The sequence below is a fragment of the Sinohyriopsis cumingii genome, chromosome 14, assembly GCF_028554795.1.
Source record: "Sinohyriopsis cumingii isolate HCF-2022 chromosome 14, ASM2855479v2, whole genome shotgun sequence".
Lineage (NCBI taxonomy): Eukaryota > Metazoa > Mollusca > Bivalvia > Unionida > Unionidae > Sinohyriopsis > Sinohyriopsis cumingii.
This window is the reverse complement of record NC_142974.1, coordinates 11014469-11027131: the sequence shown is the minus strand read 5'-3', so window position 1 is coordinate 11027131 and position 12663 is coordinate 11014469. Positions and strand designations below refer to the sequence as shown.

At 33.0% G+C, this 12663-nt stretch overlaps 1 protein-coding gene across 1 annotated transcript in view; it reads left to right on the top strand.

The window, feature by feature from the left end:
• The window catches only part of LOC149783241 (lysine-specific histone demethylase 2-like), an 86815-nt gene extending 74352 nt beyond the window's left edge, over positions 1-12463 (top strand). The window contains exon 20 of the mRNA XM_089931447.1: positions 8700-12463. Coding sequence (XP_089787573.1) covers positions 8700-8795 — 96 coding nt within the window. The 3' untranslated portion in view covers positions 8796-12463. The remainder of the gene's footprint in view (positions 1-8699) is intronic.
• Positions 12464-12663: the final 200 nt, after the last annotated feature.

Genomic DNA, 12663 nt, shown 5'->3' with positions numbered 1-12663 from the left:
TTGATGGATACAAGCCCTGTGATTTTTAATGTTTGATGGATACATTTCCTATGATTCTTACTGTTTGATGGATACATGCCCTATGATTCTTAGTGTTTGATGGATACATTTCCTATGATTTTTAGTGTTTGATGGATACATGCCCTATGATTTTTAGTGTTTGATGGATACATGCCCTATGATTTTTAATGTTTGATGGATACATTTCCTATGATTCTTACTGTTTGATGGATACATGCCCTATGATTCTTAGTGTTTGATGGATACATGCCCTATGATTTTTAATGTTTGATGGATACATTTCCTATGATTCTTACTGTTTGATGGATACATGCCCTATGATTCTTAGTGTTTGATGGATACATGCCCTGTGATTTTTAGTGTTTGATGGATACATGCCCTATGATTTTTGGTGTTTGATGGATACATGCCCTATGATTTTTAGTGTTTGATGGATACATGCCCTATGATTTTTAGTGTTTGATGGATACATTTCCTATGATTTTTAGTGTTTGATGGATACATGCCCTGTGATTCTTAGTGTTTGATGGATACATGCCCTATGATTCTTAGTGTTTGATGGATACATGCTCTATGATTTGTAGTGTTTGATGGATACAAGCCCTGTGATTTTTAATGTTTGATGGATACATTTCCTATGATTCTTACTGTTTGATGGATACATGCCCTATGATTCTTAGTGTTTGATGGATACATTTCCTATGATTTTTAGTGTTTGATGGATACATGCCCTATGATTTTTAGTGTTTGATGGATACATGCCCTATGATTTTTAATGTTTGATGGATACATTTCCTATGATTCTTACTGTTTGATGGATACATGCCCTATGATTCTTAGTGTTTGATGGATACATGCCCTATGATTTTTAATGTTTGATGGATACATTTCCTATGATTCTTACTGTTTGATGGATACATGCCCTATGATTCTTAGTGTTTGATGGATACATGCCCTGTGATTTTTAGTGTTTGATGGATACATGCCCTATGATTTTTGGTGTTTGATGGATACATGCCCTATGATTTTTAGTGTTTGATGGATACATGCCCTATGATTTTTAGTGTTTGATGGATACATTTCCTATGATTTTTAGTGTTTGATGGATACATGCCCTGTGATTCTTAGTGTTTGATGGATACATGCCCTATGATTCTTAGTGTTTGATGGATACATGCTCTATGATTTGTAGTGTTTGATGGATACAAGCCCTGTGATTTTTAATGTTTGATGGATACATTTCCTATGATTCTTACTGTTTGATGGATACATGCCCTATGATTCTTAGTGTTTGATGGATACATTTCCTATGATTTTTAGTGTTTGATGGATACATGCCCTATGATTTTTAGTGTTTGATGGATACATGCCCTATGATTTTTAATGTTTGATGGATACATTTCCTATGATTCTTACTGTTTGATGGATACATGCCCTATGATTCTTAGTGTTTGATGGATACATGCCCTATGATTTTTAATGTTTGATGGATACATTTCCTATGATTCTTACTGTTTGATGGATACATGCCCTATGATTCTTAGTGTTTGATGGATACATGCCCTATGATTTTTAGTGTTTGATGGATACATTTCCTATGATTTTTAGTGTTTGATGGATACATGCCCTATGATTATTAGTGTTTGATGGATACATGCCCTATGATTTTTAGTGTTTGATGGATACATGCCCTATGATTTTTAGTGTTTGGTGGATACATGACCTATGATTATTAGTGTTTGATGGATACATGCCCTATGATTCTTACTGTTTGATGGATACATGCCGTATGATCATATTGGGAAGGAGCTCCAACTTTACTATAAAATTGTGAGTACTGCATGTCAGTCATTTTACCCTAAAAGTGTCATTAATGGAATGACTTAAACTGATTTCTGAAGACCTTATATTCATAAATATTTAAAGCAAACACATAAATAATTGCTATCACCCCGTAACCCCTTCCCTAACCAGACTGGAAGTATCCATGCTGTCTTGCATTCTTGCTTATGCTGTGGTGAATATTTATGAACCCCCGTACCTTACAAGTTGTTGTGAGGTTCATGTACTTTACATGACTTGTCTGTCTAAAAAATTTTAAAAACTCTATTCAGACAATTAAACAGTACAGTTCAAGATTCAAATGAAAAGACAAGTATCACATTATGTGTCAGTAATGTAAATTGCTATATATTTAATAATGGTTCCAGATATCTAAGTCCTTTGCATTGGTAGTGCCATGTACATATCCAAGATGATATATATCATATACTTCTGTCATGATTTCATGTGCCATATACTTCTGTCATGATTTCTTGTGCCATATACTGCTGTCATGATTTCATGTGCCATATACTTCTGTCATGATTTCATGTGCCATATACTTCTGTCATGATTTCATGTGCCATGTACTGCTGTCATGATTTCATGTGCCATATACTGCTGTCACAAGTTTAAATGTCGTATATTGTTGTAATGATTTCACATGTGACATAAATTTTTCATGATTTCACAAGTGTCATATTGTGTGTGGTACTCTACTATCTTGATTTCTCATGTGTGGTATACTTTAATCATGATTTCACATGTCATGAACTACTACGATGATGTCACATGTTTGATATACTACTTTATCACATAGTCTGCAACTTTTCCTATAGTATGCTCAGTTTGATATTGTTGCAGATCACCTTATGTGATTGGTCCAAATAAGCCCATGAAATTATTGTGCAGTATTCTCTTTTCTGACTGGCTGTGATTGTGGGAAACCTATTTATCCCTAGCTAGTGGAATTTGTTGTTTTTTAGTAGACATTTTGGTGGCCATTTTTCAACACATGTCACGAAAGGGAATTGTGGGGAAAATGGTCTCATCTGTCTGAATATGGCCAATTGACCCCCCACAGGGGTTTGTTATGTCATGTAAAACAATATCATCATATTAAAAATGGAGTAAAACCCCAAGACAAGGACAACAACAAGAAGTAAAACTATTGCTCAGTGGATTGCATGTGCATGGGGTGAGGGTCAAGTGGAGGCGGTATACCTGTAACATAGACTTCGCACTATATACAAGCATGTGTATGGGGTGAGAGTCGAGTGGAGGCAGTAAACCTGTAACATAGACTCCACACTATATACAAGCATGGTTTAAATATTAACTTACAGAAGTAGAAAGAAACTACCTCTGTTCACAGAAGAATGTGGACATAAAACAGTCTCCCAACTGACAGAACTTTATGTAACCACAACATTTTTAGGCAGTAAATATGTGATGCAAATCCAACTCAGGAAGAAATTTCCTCACATCTTCTGTACATTCTTCCAAATCAAATACTGCAAATATCAAGTCACAGTAAATATGGGAATTTCTGCATCCACAAATTCTCATTTCACATGAATATTGCAACAACCTAATGTTTAATTGTGAAAGTGATATTTTGGGCAAGCATGGATTATGTATTGTAGGCCTACTCTGACTGGTACTGTGTACCATGTCAAATAATGTGACATGACACGTATTGGACATTAAATGTTGGAAAATGATCTTGTTTTTGTAAGATGTTCTGTTTATTTGGATGGACACTTGTTCATAGATTTATTGTTTGTGAAAAAAAGTATAATCTACTTTTACTAGTCAGCATTGTTTGGGGCTATTTTTATGCACAACAGGAAGTGCAGCATCTATCAGAATGAACAAAATTACTGATTCTTCTTTTTATCTAAATAATTTTCACATATAAAAACAGTGGTAAAAAGAATCTCAAATGGGTAATAATTCAATATTAAATTTATGAAACTCATTGAATAGTGTGCAGCTTTTGCTCACTTAGGGTTGCAAAAGTCAAACATATTTCAACTTGTTTCATAAGTTTATTATTAAATCATTTGAGATCCACTATATCATTTCACATGTGTGATATGCTACTATCTTGATTTCACACATGTGTGATATACTGTCATGATTTCACATGTGTAATATTTATCTTGATTTCACACATGTGTGATATACTGTCATGATTTCACATGTGTGACATATATCGTGATTTCACATTTGCGATATACTATTTTTATTTCACACAGGTTATATACTACTAAGATGATTTCACATGTGTGATATATATCAAGATTTCTCATGTGTGATATATAATATGATTTCACTTATATACTATCATGAGCTAACACGTTATATACTACTAAGATGATTTCACATGTGATATACTGTCATGATTTCACATGTGTGATATATAATATGATTTCACTTATATACTATCATGAGCTCACACGTTATATACTACTAAGATGATTTCACATGTGTGATTACTGTCATGATTTCACATGTGTGATATAAAATATGATTTCACGTTATATGAGTTCACACATGTTATATACTACTAAGATGATTTCACATGTGTGATATACTGTCATGATTTCACATGTGTGATATATAATATGATTTCACTTATATACCATCATGAGCTCACACGTTATATACTACTAAGATGATTTCACATGTGATATACTGTCATGATTTCACATGTGTGATATATAATATGATTTCACTTATATACTATCATGAGCTCACACGTTATATACTACTAAGATGATTTCACATGTGTGATATACTGTCATGATTTCACATGTGTGATATAAAATATGATTTCATGTTATATGAGTTCACACATGTTATATACTACTAAGATGATTTCACATGTGTGATATATATCAAGATTTCACATGTGTGATATATAATATGATTTCACATTATATACTATCATGAGTTCACATGTGTGATATACTACTAAGATGATTTCACATGTGTGATATACTGTCATGATTTCACATGTGTGATATATAATATGATTTCACTTATATACTATCATGAGCTCACACATGTTATATACTACTAAGATGATTTCACACGTGTGATATCCTGTCATGATTTCACGTGTGTGATATAAAATATGATTTCATGTTATATGAGTTCACACATGTTATATACTACTAAGATGATTTCACATGTGTGATTACTGTCATGATTTCACATGTGTGATATATAATATGATTTCACTTATATACTATCATGAGCTCACACGTTATATACTACTAAGATGATTTCACATGTGTGATTACTGTCATGATTTCACATGTGTGATATAAAATATGATTTCATGTTATATGAGTTCACACATGTTATATACTACTAAGATGATTTCACATGTGTGATATACTGTCATGATTTCACATGTGTGATTTATAATATGATTTCACGTTATATACTATCGTAAGTTCACATGTGTGATATACTGTCATGATTTTGCATTATATACTACTATCATGACATCGCATGTGATATACTATCATGATTTCATGTGTCGTACTGCTATTATGATGATAAAAATACATTTTTAATTATGACCATGCTTAATTGATGTGAAAATTATCATCATGGTGTCATTCATTTTAAGTTCAAATGTTAAAATCAGTTAAATAGAAATGTTTTTCATTTTTATAACATTATATGATAGTGTATAATCAATTCCCAGTCAACATAAAGCATATGTTAAAAGTTTCTTTCATTCTTGTGAACTTTAAATGCAATATATTTTATATCAAATTTAGGTACTGTTTGCTATTTCAGTGATGAGGATGCTGCAGTGATCAACAGCTGATTATGAGATGTGTCGATCATGATGCTGAGAACCCTTAGTCAAAGAAAATAATAATACATTGAGATGGACCTAAGCTTGTATTATTAATGAAGACATTTACCTAAAATAGCTACGAGTCCTTTTGTCCATATTTTCGTATATCATGAATAAATAAAAGTATTTAAGAAACAAGTTTTCATGTCACTTGTTTTTTTACAAGAACTAAAATGTTCATAGCAAATTTGAATTTTCATCTCTGTTACACTCATGTCTAATCGTTTTGATATGGGGTCATAAAATGTCTGCCATGCATAATATAAACTTGTCACTGTCTCTGTGTTTCACACAGTTATGCACAAAGACACTGAAATTGCCACTGGTTTATTCACTTTCCTCAGACATTTTTCATTCTACTCAATCAATCTTTAAAAGTTTTTAAAATAATATTTCATTATAATCAATTTTTAACAAACATAATTTTGCAGTTAAATTCTTGAATATCATATCAATGTCACTAAAATCAATTATGCATGTTATTGACACAAAGACTTCATAGACAAAACAATAGTCACTTCATACTTGATGGTATCTCACTTTGCCTTATTTTATCTGGAGGAAGAAGTTACTTCTGCAAGTTTTGAGGCTGTAGAATGGTCTCTGATTAAGTCTTGTTTTGTCTGGAGAGAGAAATGACTTCTCCATTTTAAGGGTCTGGGACAGGGGTCTCAAACACGTGGCCTGCAAAATGATTGGAATCACAAAGTGTCAACGGTGATGCAGCCCTTGGGCCATCAAAAATGCACTCATGCGGCCCTCGGGGTGGTTTCAGTTTGAGACCTCTGCTCTAGAATGTCCTCTCACTCTGCCATTATTTGTCTGGAGGGAGAAATGGCCTTTTGTTTTAATGTTTTTGCATGGACTCTTACTTCACCCTGTTTAGTCTGGAGAGAAGTGACTTCTTCCAGTTTGGAGGCACTTGGATGGTCTTCACCTTATTTTTTCTAAAGAGATTTGTGACTTGTTTCTGTTTTGAAGCACTAGGATGTTCTCTTTCTTCACCTTATTTTGTCTGGGGAGAGAAGTGGTTTCTCCCTGTTTTGAGGCTCAGAAGAGATTACATGTTTAAGCATGTACAAAATAATAGAACAAATTTATATTTTAGAGGCAGACTGAAGAGTATTTGTTGCATTAATTCTAACCATCCTTTCTGCAGTTAAAATAAAACATTTAAAGAAAAGCTTGAAAAAGGTAACATTGAGAAAGTTACGCACAAAAACTAAATTCCTTTTGTAAACAGAAATAAAATACCTCTGCAAGAGAATGAAAGATGCAAAAGTGTGCCTTACACTGCTCATCTGGCATACATTTGTGTAAAAGATACATGAAATTTGCTCAAAATTGGCTTGACAATCGTGGACAAGTAATTTAAAAACATGCTTGGTGTGGATGTGACACCATTATTATGGGAGCTATTGGTTGGGCATGTCATATGAAATAATCCTACCATGTTTGATCAGGCGTGGATTTTCAGGAAATGCTGCTTTTGCAATTTTTTTTGTTGAGGAAAGCTGCATCATTGCTCGGAAGCCATTCTGGACACTGTTATAGAGTACCTCCTAAAATCATTCATACAAAGCTTTACGAACAGAGATAATTTAAGCAAAAGTTGGCACTGTGGAAAGGGAGGACATGAGAAAATTTAAAATTAGATGAAATTGCCTTATTTTGACATAACATGATTGGTTTATTTTGTCTGTTTTGCTGTGTGAAATGTTGAAATGATAAAATCGAGGCTAATAAATACTGCTGATATCGTAAAACTACCAAAGGGAGAAACACACACACACACACATGCATAATGCTAACAAAACATATCTTTTTTGAGTAGACACAGGCCCATTAAAGTTTGTGTTGATATTTATGTGGGTAGGATACTGTTGGGTATACATCATAACCTTATGCATAGAGGAGATAGCGTTCAGAGGAATCCTTATTTTTCTAATTTGGGAAAGATTTCTTTTGACTTTTGCTTATGGCATATTGTCCATTCTTTTTTTCCAGATATAGTGTTACTAATAATGCTCCAAAATTATATGGTTTTACTAAAAGTACTAACAAAGCATAATTCTAATGGTCTTTATGTCAATTTGTAGCCCTAATATTAGTTATCTCCCCTTGATGTTTTACATTGATATCAGTACCTGAAATAATAATAAAAATGGTTTTAAAAGGAAATGGCTACAGTCAGTAATTAATTCTGTCAATGATGTTTTTAAATTTTAATATAAATTCTTTTATAACATGTAAAGAAAAGAAAATTTAGAAAATACTGTCAAGATTATTTTTTGGCAGTATATTCATGACAGCACTGTCGACCATGAATAGAAATACTGCTGGAGTTAAGTTCTTCCATTATACCTTATGTAAATTAGTATCGACTCAACTCTCAAAGCCATCAGTATTCCCAATACTGTATTTTTTTCTTTTTTTTTTCTTTCTTTTAAAGACCTGGTGGATTGTAGGTGTTTTGAATGTAAGTCTGGTAATTTTGTTTAAAGGTGGATTTTGGTCAGTTATATTTTGGTGATTTCAGAGCCACAGAAGTGACCGTGTTTAAAGTGGTAACTTTTGAGACTGGGGCCCTGAGTGGCTGAGTGGTCTAAAGTGCTGTAATGGATGATTGCCATCTCACCTGTCTACATGGTTTGAGTCTCAGGTTTGGCCAATGCCCATTTGAGAGAAAGCTTGCCAGTAGGTCCTCATGGATTGGTGTTTTTTTCTGGGGTTTTCCTGGGTTCTTCCTCCACCATTGATACTGAAAAATGGCCTTAAACCCAACACTAACAACAACTTGATATAACCTTAATACGGCTAAATCTTTAAAAAAAAATAATCCTTCAAAATGTCTTTAAAATCTCTTGCAATATGGTGTTGACATTCATGGAACATTTCTTCTAGATTTACATATAATTTTAAGTAACATGATTTTTAGTTGTATTTATGTCTCACAATATCTTCTTTTCTTCAGGCAACTCATCGCCAGTTTCCACAGTCTGTGACAGGGGCATTTCTAAGTGGTATCAGAGAAGCGGAAAAGATTTTTCTATCTTTGCTTGAAGCCTAGGACATGGATGCTTGATCAGAAATCATTTCATCACTGTGCTGTAATTGAAGAATATTTGCTATGTAGCATCGTGTTGTGGAAAAGAAAAACTGAATACTTGAAAGAAATGCATTTAGAGCAGGTCAATAGTTATTTTGTATGCGAATTTTGGATAAACAGGAAAGTATTCAATAATGTTTGCAAACAAGAGACATATATGAACAAGAAAGAAAAAAAACAAAGAATACCACATATTTTGATGGAATTACAGATTTATTTAAAGACAGTTTATTTTGGAGGTAATCGTCATATTTAGCTAAAAAGAACAAAGACATACAATTGACTGTGGAGAGAGAGAGTGAGAGAGTTTACATTTTTTCCATTTTAAAACATCAGGGATTTTACATTTTTCTTTTATATAAACATGTGTATGTACATATATGATAAAATGTTTATAGACAATGAAATTCTTTATTGTAAATTTATGTGTATTTTCATATTACTATTTGTGGAAATGTCTATGATTTCAACATACAAGTCACTTAACATAAAACATGAGGTTGAGGGATAGAGAGAGGGATCAAAATGAAATACATGCATATGTTTGTAACAGATAATAATGGGCAAGTATTATAACAAATCATTTGCATGGATAGGAAGATATATCAAGAAAATCAACAAGTTGAAATATAAAAGATGACCATAAGTGTAATAACAACAAGTTGAGAAATAAAAGATGACCATAAGTGTAATAACAAGTTGAGAAATAAAAGATGACCATAAGTGCAATAATTTAATAAGCTTGATGTATTAAAATAACATTTGCATATGTACTGTGAAAACAAAAAGCATTTACATTCATTTGATGATGACCATTGTCTGATGTCTTTAAGAAAATCTTGAACAGCTCAAAATTTCAATTTTCTGCAGTTCTTTATAATGCAGATGATATTATTTATGTCAGTAGACCAAGGTCTTTATTGTTTATTCTGCTGGTTACTCTTGCCAAAATGTACAGACCCAGATCTGCCAGCAAACTATGCTCCAGCAAAACGTGGTCTCTACAGTTTGCAGTTGAACTTGCCTTGTGAGTAGATACTGTATGTGAAGTACCTTTGTTTGTAGGGAAAGTGTGGTACCTAACTTGTTCCCAATCCCAAATGATTCCTTAATATGATGATGTTAAACAATGTTTTCTTTAACTTTCTATGTTTAAGCTGATGTTAATTGTTACAACGCTAAACATTCTTATGCATGTATTTATCTTTGGCCCTTGATATGGAATTTTTTTTTATTTATGAACATTTACAGTTACTTCTTGGAATTTATTTATACATACTTTAACCAGGTAACTGGATTACATTTTTATTTTTGTAATGATTGTGCCAGTTTAGGTGTATCTTAGTGCAAAGAAAAATGCAATGAATTTAATAGACTCCTGATATTACAAGAAAATATTTGATGATCAGAGCCTTTATTGTTTTCCACACATATATATAGGAGTTCTCAGTCAAATTCCATTCCATTACCATTGTTTTGTACTGTACATGAAAAGTAAGAGCTCACATAATTATTCAGTAAAGTTAACATTCTTCCTTAAAAACCAATGGAGTGACTTCTTAGATCATAAATTGTTCAATTATGCAAGAATTCATTAATTGTATAGTTGAGCACATAGTGTTTCTGTTGATGTATAACACAACCAAATATGACTAGGGTAGACTTAGATCTGATAAAGTATAATCTACTGACAGATCAGGGCTGTGTTCAGTGTGTGCATTATGCTAGCTCTTGGATTACAATCCTACTTTATAGGCTACCCGATGCTAGATGACAGATGTTTCAAGAGAGTTAACTGACCATGAGCATGTAAGGTTTGTTTCGCTCACAGTAGAGCTTCCTAGCTCGGACATATAGACAGGCATTGAGAACCTGGATATATGAATAATTTACCTTGAATGTCATACATCTAACATGTATTAAATGCATTTTTACTTTAAATGTGGATTAAATATACATTTTCTAAGACTAAAATTTTCTTTTTGTTAATCTTTGAGGAGCAATTTTAAACATTTGAAAATTGTCAGTGCAATGCCAACTCATTGCAAACTTTTGTCTACCTTGCTACTATTTCATAACTGTGACATGGTTGAGGCTACGAACTGATCCCATATCATGCAATGGAGCAAATATGAGTATCGTTAAAGTTTAAAAGAATAATTGGGTAACAGTATACTCTCTTAGTCATATTTTGAAGGTGAAATCCAGTATAAGAATAAATTGGTATAACCACACATTGTCCACCTTGACAGATAATGTGAGATTCTCATAGTAACATGGTTTCCAGATAATGCCTGCTATTTGATTCAGTGCATACCATTTACTACAGTCTGTTAACATTTCCAAATAAGAATGCATTGTTCTTATATGCAGTGTCCTTATATGACACATGTAAAAACAAGGCTGAAAACATAAGTAGCTATTAGATGAATTAATATGGCACTTAAATGAAATGAAAATATTATATGAAGAACATAAATGCTAATTTACATGTATTTCTACAATGAAATTTGGCAATTCTTTTATTAAATTAAAGGACAATTTAAAGTCCATGTCAACAAGGTTTTATAGTTAGGGTTGTTCCATCAAAACATAAATGGGACCCAGGGAATGCACTTTTAAAGTGGGGTACTCACCCATAGATGTAGTTTAGAATTTACTTCTCATTTTAATATGAATTCTGTGAAATCAAAGTACCCTGGCATATATTTTTATAAAGATTGCCTTCCCTGGGCATTATGTATGTTTTAATGGAACAGTCCTTAGACCCTTCCAGGTATTTGAAAAAAGTACTTAACCATTATTAAAAATGATAACTACAGACCTTGATAACATGGGAGTTCAATCATTTTGAGCATGTAAATGAATGTCAATTTCAGTCAGAAGTATCATTTAGCGCAGACATCTGTTGAGGTGGAAATTTCAGTCAGAATTATCAGTTTTTGCAGACATCTGTAGATAGAGGTGGAAATTCCAGTCAGAAGTATCATTTATTGCAGGCATCTGTAGATAGAGGTGGAAATTCCAGTCAGAAGTATCATTTATTGCAGACATCTGTAGATAGAGGTGGAAATTCCAGCTCAGATCAACCATGTTTGCAAGCAACTGGGATAATTTGTGGTAAAAATGGTCAGTTTTTGCATTGGCTGCCATTCCTGCTAAAAATAATTGATATTTTATGTTTCCCTTGTTTGTTATCATTTTTAATTTGGGGAAGTATTTGTTTTATTTCGAAATGGGCCATTGCCTTCTATGCTAACAGTGTGTATCATCAAGTGGCTGAGTGGTCTAAAGCGCTTTCCATTATGGATCACTGCCATCTCACCTGTGTCTGCGGTGGTTAGAGTCTCGGATTCAGCCAATGTGGGTATGTGAGAAAGCTTGCCAGTAGCTTCTCGTGGGTCGGTGGTTCTTTCCGGGGTTTTCCCAGGTTCTTCATCCACCATTAATACTGGCCGCCATATATAGCCTATCGTGTGCTGAAAAATGGCGTTAAGCCCCACAACAATAACAAGAAGATTCTTTTCAATTGCTGCAATAATTCAGTGTAATATTTATTGTTTTGGAATTAAATTATTGTTAAATTATTTTGTATGTTATGATCTTATTCAGTATGCATGTAGAATATTAACAGATAATTGTATAAATAACATAGTTCATTCAGATAGCGCCATTATGGGTGGTTTCTTCTTTGACATTAATGAAATATTGTTTCATTTTTATGACTACTGGTCATAGACAGCTTGGTGTCCATTGTCCATCTTTCTGTTACCACAAGGTTATTATTACTATTCTCCAAAACTACTTGGAGGATTGCTAGGAAAGCTTC